We start from the raw sequence: 13,637 nt of genomic DNA, 5'->3' as shown, positions 1-13,637 counted from the left end.
GTAAGGCTCCGTAACCGGTAGCCCTACTTTGGTGTTGGATTTACTCATAAACACAGTTCTACAAATCAGAGTTAATTAAAACTTTACGCGGAATATAAAACTTCAACCATAATATCTTACATAACCTCCAAATCTTATCTTATAAAACATTCATAGTCATTTAAAACAAAACATAGTCTTTAAAACATCACAACATTTCGAGATGCCAGTATCTTCGATTCCATGCCATGTGTCTTCAATCACGCGAGCTGCCTCAACCTATTTGCCTGCATGCATACTAAATGTCAGTTCTGAGTGAGTTCTAGTTAATCACATAACTTACTTTACATACACATATATGTGCCCGAAGGTACGCATTACATACTTAACCTGTCCATTAATCTTTCATACACATACATAACTAACCTTACGTTATAAAGAGCATTCGCCCTACATACCTCGGATATTATAAGGGTCCGGTACCCTCCATCCTCGGATATTATTAGGGTCCTGTCACCCTTCATCCTCGGATATTATTAGGGTCCGGTCACCCTTCATCCTCGGATATTATTAGGGTTCGGTACCCCTTCTTCCATACCTCCTTAACATACTTCCTATATACATAGTCGTAAGTTTCGCACATACATACATCATTCATTCGTCATCTTACAACATAAGTATAACATCAACCGTTACCTGGCAGTACATGCAACATCCGAAGATCGTTTATGTACCGACAAGGAAGCATTCATACATTTCACGTAATACATATATGGCATACACTTATCACTTAGGATAAGTGTATTAAATAATCACATGGAGTATGCACACAGCCCCGAAAACATAACAAGGAATGTGGCTAGAAACTCACCTGAATGCGGTTACGTTCACCGTTTATAGTTATTCCTTTCTTGAGCTGTGCACGACTAACTGTATAACAATTACACATATCAATTAACTATCACTATTTATATTACGTTTATAGTTTATTTATAACCCACAACGAACGGGGGTCCGGGGGCAGCGCCCCTGGCAGCAGGGTCTAGGGGCGGCAGCCCCTAGCAGGGTCCAAGGGGCAGAGCCCCTGGCTGGGTCGAGCTGCCAGGTCAGCTTGGAAAAATTTTATTTCCATTAACTGTCTTAACACATTTTCCATTCAAATTTTAAATCATAATTAATTTGCTAACTTAAAAGTTCAAGGGCTTCTTTGCAATTAAATCATTCTTTTATAGGCAGGGACTGTTCTGTCATTCTTCCAAACATCCAGTTCGTTATTCAGTTCTTAACGAATGGGGATTCTTAACGAATGAGCCTCCATAACTAACTGACTATTGTAGCGAATTAACCCATATAGTGAACTGATATGCATAACGAATTGACCTTTAAGACGAAATGACCTCTAAGACGAACTGACCTGGTCAACGAATGAACCCTCTAACGAATGGGGTTCATTCGTCCCTCTCTTAACGAATGGCCTTAACGAATGAGCTAGTTCGTCCTTATTTCCTTAACGAATTACATGCTAGTTCGCTATTTTTCCGCTAACGAATTAGGGTTAGGTCAGAGAATGTCAGAAACATTCTCTGACACCTTAACCTCGTACATATTTTCCGGCGCCGCCATTGCTGGAATATCGCAAATCTCACCGGAAAAACGTATTTTCACCGTTTTACACTGTTTTTCGTCCCGTTCGACCCAGATCTGAGCTAGGGTGACCCCTAAGCTCATTATAGGTTCGGTTTATACCCGATTCCACCCGAATCTCATGACTTTAATGATGTAACAGTGTCGGCTCGTTGTTTCTTAACTAAGTATAGCGGGTTTGGGTCCATACAACATCATACTAACATACCTCGGGTTGATGCTCGGGTTTCTTGGTGATTTCGGCTAGAGAGAGGAAGAACTAGAGAGAAGGCTTAAGTGTGTGTTTTGGTGGTGTATGGAATAGGTGTGAATGAGGATTAAATGGTGATTATGGTTTATATATATATGGATCATGGGCTTAAGCCCGTGGTCTTTCCTTCTTTCTTTCATAACCCAAGTCCATAACCCATATCCATTTACCTAACACTAGCCAAACTCATATTCTATTTATCTAAACCGATAACGACCCACTATAAAATAAACGAAATTTATTTTATTATTATAACCAAAAATAGGATGTTACATGACACCCAATGGTAATCCGTCGTCTATGGCACTCTGTCCAGAATCATGGCATGAGTAATCCAAAATCTGATGCTTTACCAATGAATTTAAAAGTAATTATCGATAAATTTAAAAAGACATGATTATTTTATATGGCAATGATTTTTTTTTGAAATTTTTTTTGTTATATTAAGAGATATTTTTCTTTAACAACCATTTGGATTACATTGACCCACACAAACATCTTCATTTCACCAACATGATGAAACTCACCGCAGATGAGAACAATGTTTCAAAAGTCGAATTTTTTCCTTGTACTGGATTGGCCTAAAAATGATAAAACCGATTGAATCGGGTGGTACCTAGAGGTTCACCCATGTTGAATGGTTTACTATGTAATTTTATATTAATGCAACTTTATCTCAAAAAAATAACTTAAAAGTACATGATTACATAATAAACAATAATTCAAAAGTTAATCTATAATAAAAACATAATAATCTAAAAGCAATCTATTTGCAAACCAAGTTAATCTATAATAAAAAAAATGTAAAGTTTTTTTATTCGATATTTTTTATTAAGCTTCAATAGCAGGTCTTCCAATCGCCGATATCAAAAATGCAGGAATGGGAATTATTTTAATTTATGATTGCCAGGGTAAACAATTTTTTGTTGTTGTTTAAAATATAGGTCGTAAACTATTAAAAACATATTGGGCTAAACCCGATTTAATGGTATAAACCGGTATTTATGAAAAAACCGTCGGTTCGAAGGTTTAGTAAACTGTCCTAAAATACCGAGCTCAAAATACCGAGCTCAAAATACCAAGGTCCTAGAACCCCCTATTTTTTTGTTACATATTATATGGAACTTGAGCCAAAGTTTTTTCAATATTATTTTATTTTTTAAAATGAAATCTTTTGGTTCCTAACCTCAAACACTTAAAATAGGGATCAATGGCAGATTCATGTAAGACCAAGCAAAAAGTTTTGTGTAACGTAACGTTATATATATTTCTTCATTATATATAACAAAAAGTACAATTTCTTTTAGCATTTAGAATTGCATCAAGGTTATGCTCGCTTTTCATTTTTCAACACAAATCTAATTCAACTTCTAAAACATTACATAATTTTTTGCAATAAAACTTGAATCCTCGCTTCTAAGAGCGCCAAAGCCTTATCAACCACCTTGTGCCAGTAGACCAAGTATTTCTCTTTGGTAAATATGACATCTAACGACACTGTCGTTGATTTTCCATCAATGAAAGAGAGTTTTCTAGTAGTGTATCTTGATAAAATAAATTTAAAATATGCATAAAAAACAATAATTAACCACTTCTTGAAAAATAGAATCAACACAGTGAAGTTGTTGAACTAATCAAAAGTGTTCGCAGCTTCAAACATGAATATGATAAGTTTCACATGTTGTATTTCTTTCCTCTAAAAAGTATGAAACTAATTAATATACTAATTATATATAAACTAAAAGAAAAAGGTATTATAGGTTAAATTTGTCTAATAGGATAGAACCAAAAATCTCTTTGAATCATCTTAAGTTATCAATTTGTTATAATCCTAGGTGACCATTTAACCACCGGATACATGCACGTAATTGAATGGAACAGATAAGTCGGGTTAATAGGCTAGCCTTTATTCGGACGTTTTACAATAATTAATAAACTAAAAAAGATCCATATTTATTCATTTATAAGATATCAATTTTAACTTAGGCACACTTAGCATGATCTTGTAACCGGTTTATCTAAATGGATATGTGCCAAATCAAGATAGGTTAACATGTTAACATATAAGGCCATGTGTAGTGGGACTACAATTTGGGCGATTTTGGGCGCGAAGGGGCGCGAACACCGCCCCCTGGGCGATTTTTGGGCGAAAAGGGTCGGGGGCGAGGTCTTCTCGTCGCCTGGAAGAAGGGGGTGGTGGGGCCGGCATGTATGGATGTGTGTTATATATATATATATTATATATATATATATATATAGGGGAATGTTCATGTACATTTTGATCTTAACATGAGTACGTAGAAAATAACGCCAAATTGTGGCCCCTCCATTATGCATAGCCTAAAAGGATTGTAATTAAGCTGTAAACAAATGGTAATAAAATTATAAAAGAGTGTTAACATGTTGCACAGGCAAATTATTCTCTCTGTTTTTTCATTTTAATCTTAAGGGTTTGATAGATCAAGAATTATGTAATAAAGGGTTGCATGGTTTAACATGCCAACTAAAAACATGTTAATTATATTTATACAAGTATTAGGGGCCGTATGGTAGCCATTTAGTAATTCTATTAAGAGACTTTTGAATCGGTCGGGTTTGGAGTGTGTTTGGTTCATTAAAAAGATATATGTTAATGGTTAATGGTAATGGGGTCACTTAATGATTAAGTTTCAGAGACACGCTGGATAATTCAAAGACTATATCTTAATCAGTCAGACCGATCTTAATGATTTAGTACAAGATTGTCAAACAGCTCCTAAACTTACTAGTGTATAATAATGTATTTGTGCTTAACAATGAATGAATACTATTATGTTACTAACTTGGTATACGACAACGTGTTTTTAATGCATTACTCATGCACATGTGTATTTTCTTATGAAACTAATCTGACATGACACATCGTTGAATATCTTAAAAGCTAAAAACATATTATCTTTTTGCCGGGAAAAAAGTAGGCCTTTTTAGTTGTATGGGATATTATTCTTTGGCGTGACAAAAGCTATCATCCTCATGGACTATTAAAAGATAACATTAATGCAGTTTTTAAGTGAAGTAATAATGTTTATCGAGTTCAAAGAAGTCTTTGAGTTTGCTTTATATTTGTTTTATAAAAAGTATGTTTTGGGATTGAGTTTCAAAACACCTTACTAGCTTAATGGCTTTTTTAATAAACAAATAAGTTAAATGGTGTTTGGCAATCACAAAAATTCTTTTTATTTTAACATTTTTAAATGGTTAAAAAATAGTTTTCTAAAAACCTCAAATTATGGCTTTTCCAAATGACTTTTTGAAAAAACTAATAAGCCAATAATGTGTTTTCAAACTCAATCCCAAACATGCTCAAAGGTGGAAATGAGTTAATTCACTTACGAGTTCACTTTGAACGAAGCACGTTCAATAAACTTACTCGTACTCATGCTCGAGCTCCATACATTAAGACAATAAGCGTATCTAGATTTGCCGGTATATAAATTGTTTTAATAGTTATAACTTATATGTGTAATAGAAAATAAATGAAGAATAAATAAGTAGAGCTTATAAAATTACTCACGAGCCGAACTCAAACTTTGTACATAGCACTCTAAACAATTCAAGTTCGAGGTCGAGACCCTTAAATTACATAAGTCAACCCGTGCTTAGTCGCAGTCGGTCTCAACTCATTACACTGTATGCAAGATGCTAAATAATTTAGTCTTTTATATTGAACAAGCCAATCTTGAGTTAACACTGTGCAAGATTGAGCCATGATCAAGAACACATCAGACAACAAACAACTGATCTCTGTTAGATATTAACTTTGTTGACCTTAAAAAGTTAAAGACAACTACTTAATTTGGGTTAACTACTTAACTAATATATATTATACTTAGTTGATTGAGACCTCAAGACCTAGGCTTACTTGGACAACCTATTTGTTTAAGCTAAAGAGGCCGGTCACTATTGTGTTAACTAATATGTAGGCTAATAGTTGAGAGGAGGAAATAAACTTTTCTAGTACGGTAAGTGGCAATGATATGAAGCCAAACAAACTTTTATGGGTTTTTGATAGACTTTTAATGATTTTATTGAAAGGCTTTTTATGAATAAGAGATTGCTTTAAAAAATAGTAATCAAAGTTTTGAAATTGTTTCATTCAGGACACTTATAAAATATTTTGTTCTAATCAGACCACTAAAATTATTTTTGTGTTTCAATCAAAAATATTTTACTTGGATAACAAGCAGGTTATGTATGTTTTTTTTTTAAAATAGTTTGATATTGCAAAATATTTTTTTAAAAAATGAAAAAATTAAGAAAAATAATTTTTAAATGGTGTATTGGTTTTTATTAATTTCAACTATCTTCTTTTGGTCGGTGTCGGTCCCAACTAACGGATTAGCCCCTGACGGTCCTAACTTTTAATGTATTTGTTCCCAACGGTTCGCGACTAACATAATCCTAACGCGTTAGTTACAGGTCGCCGGAAAAACGTTTTGGCCGGAAAACTCACATTTTTTTCAGGAAACCTCAACATTTTCATCCCAAACATCTTTGTAACTTTGTATCGGACCTTTAAAAATCTCTTTTCTAGAAAAAGCCCTAATTATTGAGGTCGTCAGAACCCTAGAACCATCGTCAGAATCAGTTGGTGGTGCTCAAGTGGCGGTGATTGGTTGGTGGTGAGTCAGTAGGTGGTGGTGGCGGTGTTTAGGTGGTGTTTTTTGGCAAAAAATGTTACTTTTCAGGCCAAAAACGTTTTTCGGCGACTTGCAACTAACAGTGTTATGATTCTGTTAGTCGGGGACTGTTGGGAACAAATACACTAAAAGTTGGGACCGTCAGCAGCCAATTCGTTTGTTGGGATCGGCAGCAACCAAAAAACGATAGTTGAGATAATAAAACCAATATACATTTTTAAATATACATTTTTAAATTGCGAAAATTGCAAAACAAAAAACAAACATATTATGAAAAATTGCAAAAAAAAAAAAAAAAAGACAACTGAAAAACTTCAAAAAATTACAATATAATTAATATGTTCCTACTCTTTTTTTTGTATGGAAACAGTTAATAATTTTACTATTAAAAATTTTAATATCACCTAACTATCTTTTTGAATTTTTTCTAAAAGAAATGGTGGTTTCTCTAAAAAAAATCGTAACTTAAAAAAGGGTCATTTCTTATTACTATTTTTTTCTTTTCTTGCAGTTTTTCAGTTTTTTTTTAAAAATTTTTTTGTCAATTTAAAATTATTTTTGTCAACTTTTACTAATTTTTCCAATTTTTTTAAAAATTATTTTGCATTGTCAAACTATTTAAAAAAAAAACTTACATAACATACTATCCATATAAAATATCTATGATTAAAACAAAAAGAAAACTTTAGTAACCTGATTGGAATAAAAAATTTTATGAGTGATCTGATTGAAACAATTTTAAACTTGTTTACTATTTTATAGAGTAATCACAATCGGTCAGAGGTAGTGTGTACTTGTTTCATCAGAATACATTTCTTAATGGTTAATGGAACCTCTAAATGGTTAGATTTCATAAATATTTTGAATGATTCATATGTTATTTTTTAATCGGTTAGGTCTCTTAATGATTCACACGGGTAAAACACAAAAAATTTAAACAGCCATTAGTGATTTGTGAAAGAGCATAAACCTTATACGTAAGAGTTAAATGTTGAAGATAACATATATGAATGTAAGTATGTAACCAATGACATCAACTGAAATGTTAGATTTGTTTGATCACAATTGAAATTATTCCAGGTATTAAGTTTTTATCAATAGCAGTAGATTTTCTCTTTTGAACAAAATTAGTAATTGTTGTTACGCAAAAAGTTGTAACCAAAACTAAACTCGTAATTATATGTATACACAGGAAAAAAAAGGATTTCTTAAACTTATTCATATAGGCAAGATTAGAGGTGCACAAATTGGTTAATTGGTTAACCATTAAGCGGTTAATATTCTAACCGTTTTTTTCGGGAATTAACCGGTTAGACCGATTTTTCGGGTCGGGTAGTAACCGGTTTTGACCGGTTAGAGAAACAGTTTTGACCGGTTAAACTGAACCGGTTAACCGATTAATAACCGGAAAAAACCCGATTTTTAATAAAATAATAATAAAAAAATCGGTTAAACCGGTTTTGAAATCAACAATATAAACTGGTTACTAACTGACGGTTAGGATCAGTTAGTAATCGGTTAGAATTGGACCGATTAGTAGTCGGTTACTAAATCGGGTACAAACCGATTAGAAACCGGTTAACCGGTTTCTGTGTGCACCTCTAGGCAAGATTTTGTTAGCAAAGAACAGCAAGTATAACAAAACAATTTGGTTCACTTGATTATGGGTTATGGTAGATTTTTGGTCCAAGTACTCAAGTGTAGTGTATCAGTGTATCTTCAAACAATTCGTTTGGGCTTGGCCCCAATAGTGGGGGCAACTTAGTTGTTTCGGGCCATTTGACAAAACCTAAATAAACTAGCACATTATTTATCCAAGTAATTTAATGACATTGTTCTTTAACATTAGTCAAAACTCAAAAATGACCTATAATAACAAAAGTTAAATTTGTTAAAAAAAACACCCTAATATATAAACATTTTCCTTGAAAAGCAAAATTATCTCACCATAAAATTCTCCAAACCTTACCATAGAATCCTCCTAACCTTGCGCCGAAAGATTTTAACCCACCACCTTTTTGTAAGGGGGACGCCATACCACACGATCAATAGATCATCATGGGTCAATGAAGTTATAAATTAACAGTTTTATATTTTATTCATCGACATAACGGTTCTGGACGTGATATAGGAACGGGTCGGTGATGTGCAACACTGTTTTATATTTTATTCATAAACATAACAGTTCTGAACGTGATATAGGTACGGGTCGGTGATGTGCAGCACCCGGTATGTGGGTTGGTGTGGACTCGGTAATTGCTGATGTGCAACACCGAGGTATGTGGGTTGGTGTGGACTCGGTAATTGCTGATGTGCAACACCGAGGTACGGGGTTGGCAATGTGGCTAGACTTCCTTGCCACCCAAATATTTAATCCTAAGCCTATCCTCTCTCATCACACTCATCCTTAAGGCCTAACATCTTCAGGTTAGGTTGAGTAATTTGAATACATGATTCACCCTTGAGGCGCAACATATTCAGGTTAGGCTGAATAATCGGATACATGATCTAGAACCAACTCAAGACCGGACCGATTAAGTTTATTCGGTTCAAGTATCGGTCTTAATTTTAGAAGTGGACACATATTCGCTTTGGCCTGGATAAAAACCAAAATACTAACTCACCCTATACCGATCCAGTCTAGTATTACGGGTACGTAATTTTTCAAAATACATTCAAATTCAGTCTTGACCTAACAAGAGACCAACTCAACCCGAAAAGACCAAAACTAACCCGCCCTATATCGATCCGAATTTAACCCAAAAAAACACCCCATTCATACAACATCTAGATCACAATTAAACCCAAGAACAAGTTTATAAAAACACAAGAAACACATCATTTCATTAGAACACACAACTCACATCATCATCATCATCATCATAAAAGTTAAAAGTAAACAACCTTAATTCCCTTTAATTCGCAAAACACCTAGAAACGCATCCGATCATAATCTCATATCATATCAACATCATTCCCACCCGAACTACCCGCATAAGCCTGAAGCGCATCACCCGTAAGCCTACAAACCCTCCACTCCTGCATCACACTCGCCCCCATCTCCTCGTAAAACTTAATCGCATTCACATTCCAATCCAACACAACCCACTCAACCCGCCCGTACCCCATCGCCACCGCCTGCCTCGCCACGGCCGACAACAACAACTTCCCCAACCCATTCCTCCTATAACACTCCCTCACAAACAAATCCTCAATATAAAACCCGGGTTTCGCAAGAAACGTCGAGTAATTAGGAAAAAACAACACAAACCCCGCCACAACAAGATCATTTTCCACTTCCGGTGACCCGAACACACCCGGTTCGGGATCGGTCACCGGGTAGCTTAAATTTAGTGTTTTATGAACCGGAGGAAAGAGCGTGTGATGGGTGAGTGATGGAATTGGTGTTTTGGAGACTTCGATGAGGAAGACGGTGAATGATTCGAAGGGTTTGGGGTTGGAGAATAAGGTGGCGGCGAGTGATGGTTCGTTGGCGGAGCATTGGTCGGAGAGGCGTTCGAAGGCGGCCATCTGGTGGATCATTTTGTGGATGACGGGTGTGTCGGGTTTGGTGGCTAAGCGGATGCGGGTGAAGAGTGGGAACGTGGTGGGTACGTCCATGTTTAGCTCGGCTGCGGCGGTTGGTGGCGGTGGTGGTGCGGCGGCGGCCATTTTGTTTTGATCGGGTTTGGTGTGTTGTCTGCCGCTGGATGGGTTTAAGTGTCCTTGTTGATATACTAGTATGTGATTGTGAGTTTGTGACTCATAGGAGAAGGTGCCAGAGACACTATGGTGTGTATTTGTGTTTTACGGTTTTGCCCCTTGGAAATCAAAAGGTATTTGTTTTCCTTTTCTTTGAAGTTAAAGACAAGTTTTGAATGACGGTTCAGCTTAATTGATATTGGGGAGGAAGTGAAGATTTGAGACGATGATCGTAAAGTTTTAAGTTTGAATTCAGTTACAATCGGTTTTATGGTAGTGGGACTTTTGATGGTAGGGTTTTCCACGGAACAATAGGGGTTTGGGATATTCAAAGTTGTCTGCAATCTTAGACATATGAGTTTTCTTTTGACATTGAGTTACTTCGAGTATCTGGACTTTTATACAATGATAAAAAAAAGTATATAACTTTTAAATAAATGTTGCAACAGTATAAATATAGGTTGTTTTAATTGTAAGCCACTTTATTTTCTTTATGAACTCAATGTGTGTCGACTATTTTGTCTAATTATGGATTGCATATATGAAATTTGAAAGAATATCGTGCTATATAAAATAATAACGTGTTAATGTTTTTCTTTCATTTAAAGTGTTGCACTCACTTTGTTTCCTTTTGATAAAATAAAAGAGAGTATGTGACTTTCCTTTATGGACTTTGAAAGTTTGTTTGATCAAGTGTTAAAAGTACGCGTTTGAAAGCAATAGGAACACAATAATTTAACACGGTTCGTTTAAGGCGACCATATTTACGGGCTGCACTTAGATGTGTGCGCGGTTCAGTTCGGTTATTAGTATTAACTGAACCGAACCAATCGTTTACCGGTTAGTTTCGGTTAATTTTGGTTAATAATTGATATCAAACATGAGCTAAATTTTTGCTTAAAAATACATGAAATGAAGTTATAACTACATGAAATGAATGTATAAATATATGAAATTGAGATATTAGTACATGAAATGGAGATATAAATACATGAAAATGATAGTACTAAACTGTTAATACGTATAATACATGAAATAGAGGGAAAAAAAGATGAAAAATATGAAAAAAAAACTAAGAGTTGGTGTGGTTCGGTTAATTTCAGTTATTTCGGTTACTTCGGTTCAGTTTCATCGGTTTTCGGTTCGCTTTCGGTTAACGATCCGTTTATTGCTCGCCCCTGCCTGCAACTATGTACAGTACAAAATTACAATTATATTATACGGGTATATGTAGAAGAAAATTATGGTTAATAATCTTAAAGACCAAGAAAACTAAACGGAGATTTCATCTATAGTCTTCTCTGTTAAACTCTAGGTCGGCGAATCAAGAACACGAATACGAGATTTAATCAACACACGATCGACTCTTTTATTAATTAAGAAAACGACAAACGAGAAAAACTTAATAATAACGCACACATTGAACAATGGTGTATATAATAAACCCACGGTTCCTAATCCTAGCCTATTTCAAATACATAATTTGAAACCAAATACAATTAGGATTAAAGATAAGACTAACTTATCTATAATAATAAACTGATTATTATGTTAATTATTCTCCAAGATTCTAGGAGTCTTTAATCTGAATTGGTGTTTGACACGTTTAACACTCCTTTTCAAGACCAAACTTCTTCTAACCGTGACACACACGAAGCACGTCGACTCAAAACAACCCGCGACTCAACACACCGAGTCATGTCTTCTGACATCGGCTCAAATTTTGAATTCTAACACTCTCTCTAAATTCAGTATTGTTCTTTTAAGTTCTTTCACAGCCTGCAACACTCGTATCTCTTTGAACTTGATTCTTGGTCTCATCACACACCTTCACACGAAGTTGCGTCTTAGTTGATTATTCCTTAATCTACATATGATCCAGGACATATTCAACTCACCACCAAACAGTAACTCTACACAATCAAACCCGATTGTTTCTTCTTCTTGGACGAACAAGAATAGATTACTTTGACTCCAAGAAATCTCTACCAACATAATAACTGCAAACTTGTTGAACATATCAACATGATGTTTATGTTGATATATAATACCATTTTCTTCATACTGGTCTTCTACAAACGCATAGTCATACATGCATGTTGATTTAGTCTTGATATTACAACTGTAACTATCGATCGTGATCTCCCATTTATGGTGCTTATTGACAACCCAAAACTGCTACCATTTGCTACCGCTTGACCACCAATTTCATCCCCCATGCGGTATCCAAACACCTCGAATCGCTACAGCTCCGGTCATGAAACAGGACCCGAACATCTGATGTTGTTGCCCCGTTTGGACAGCCCAATAATGCTATCACTCGGGACTGTTGGATCATTGATCCAACCCACTAAACTACCCCGACACACGATCATGGCACAATATATACACGGAGATTTAACCATCCGGACACACGGTGATGGCACATCACCGCCCAAACATTCAACTCTATGAACACCAAAACAAAGTTAAGACACAACCTTGTTCCGCTCTGTTATACCGGGGACCCGAGCCACTGTCAGAAAGGAAAGTCAAAGACGTGAGACAATTAAGGATCAGAATTCTCATCATATCCCTGTCCAAGAATAAAATATTGACAGCTGCTAATTTATGGCTTTTTGACAGCTCAAACCATAATGTTCTTTCCTTTTATGTATCCTTGTAAATCAATATAAATGTTGTATGTGTTTTCCCTGTAAAATAATCAAGCAATACAAACATATTCTTCAATCATCCTCCTGTTCTATATCAATTTCAAGTCGGTATCAAAGTAGTGAATCGATTCACAATCTGCTCATCATATACCCTTACCTCAAGCAATACAAACATATTTTACATGCTAAGTTTATTTAAATATGTTTGATTTAATACTAATTAATATTATAGAATATTGTCATTTGTATATTTATAAAGTTCCTCATTCACACCACTTATACATATTTTTCTTACATCTGGTGGTTTTTAGAGAACAATGTAAATAATTTTTATATGTTATATGCCATGTTAATTAGTTTATGTACCGTTAAAGTTTAACGATTTTGTTAATTGATGAATGACTAAACATGATGTCTTATAAATACTTTGTTTATAACATATTTTATTTTCAAATCATATAATGAAAGATAAAGTGCACACATTTAAACATAAGATAGATCAAAACTAGACGTTGCCTTGTTCATTATTTGTAAGTTCAATGTTTTTTCTTTCATCTATTTATAATTTACATGTTAAGTTTATTTTAATATGTTTGGTTTTATACTAATTAATATTATATCAAATAGCCCACTATGATGCCTATATTTATATCAAATCCCTATATAATTCTAATATTAATATAATTATAGTTAATGTTACATACTTTAAAATACAATCATTATTCTAAA

At 34.6% G+C, this 13,637-nt stretch overlaps 1 protein-coding gene across 1 annotated transcript; it reads right to left on the bottom strand.

Annotated features, from left to right (window-relative positions):
- Nucleotides 1-9,329: 9,329 nt before the first annotated feature.
- On the bottom strand, nucleotides 9,330-10,376 carry LOC143587095 (GCN5-related N-acetyltransferase 8-like). The gene has a single exon (XM_077068487.1). The coding sequence runs from the start codon at nucleotides 10,222-10,224 to the stop codon at nucleotides 9,508-9,510; it is 717 nt and encodes a 238-aa protein (XP_076924602.1). The 5' UTR covers nucleotides 10,225-10,376; the 3' UTR covers nucleotides 9,330-9,507.
- Between the last annotated feature and the right edge of the window lie 3,261 nt (nucleotides 10,377-13,637).

This window comes from Bidens hawaiensis, unplaced genomic scaffold, assembly GCF_021521415.1.
Source record: "Bidens hawaiensis isolate Kalapana, Puna unplaced genomic scaffold, B.hawaiensis_p1.1 tig00035132_1, whole genome shotgun sequence".
NCBI classification, from domain to species: domain Eukaryota; kingdom Viridiplantae; phylum Streptophyta; class Magnoliopsida; order Asterales; family Asteraceae; genus Bidens; species Bidens hawaiensis.
Note: the sequence above shows the minus strand (reverse complement) of the source record. Positions and strands in the feature narration are given on the sequence as shown.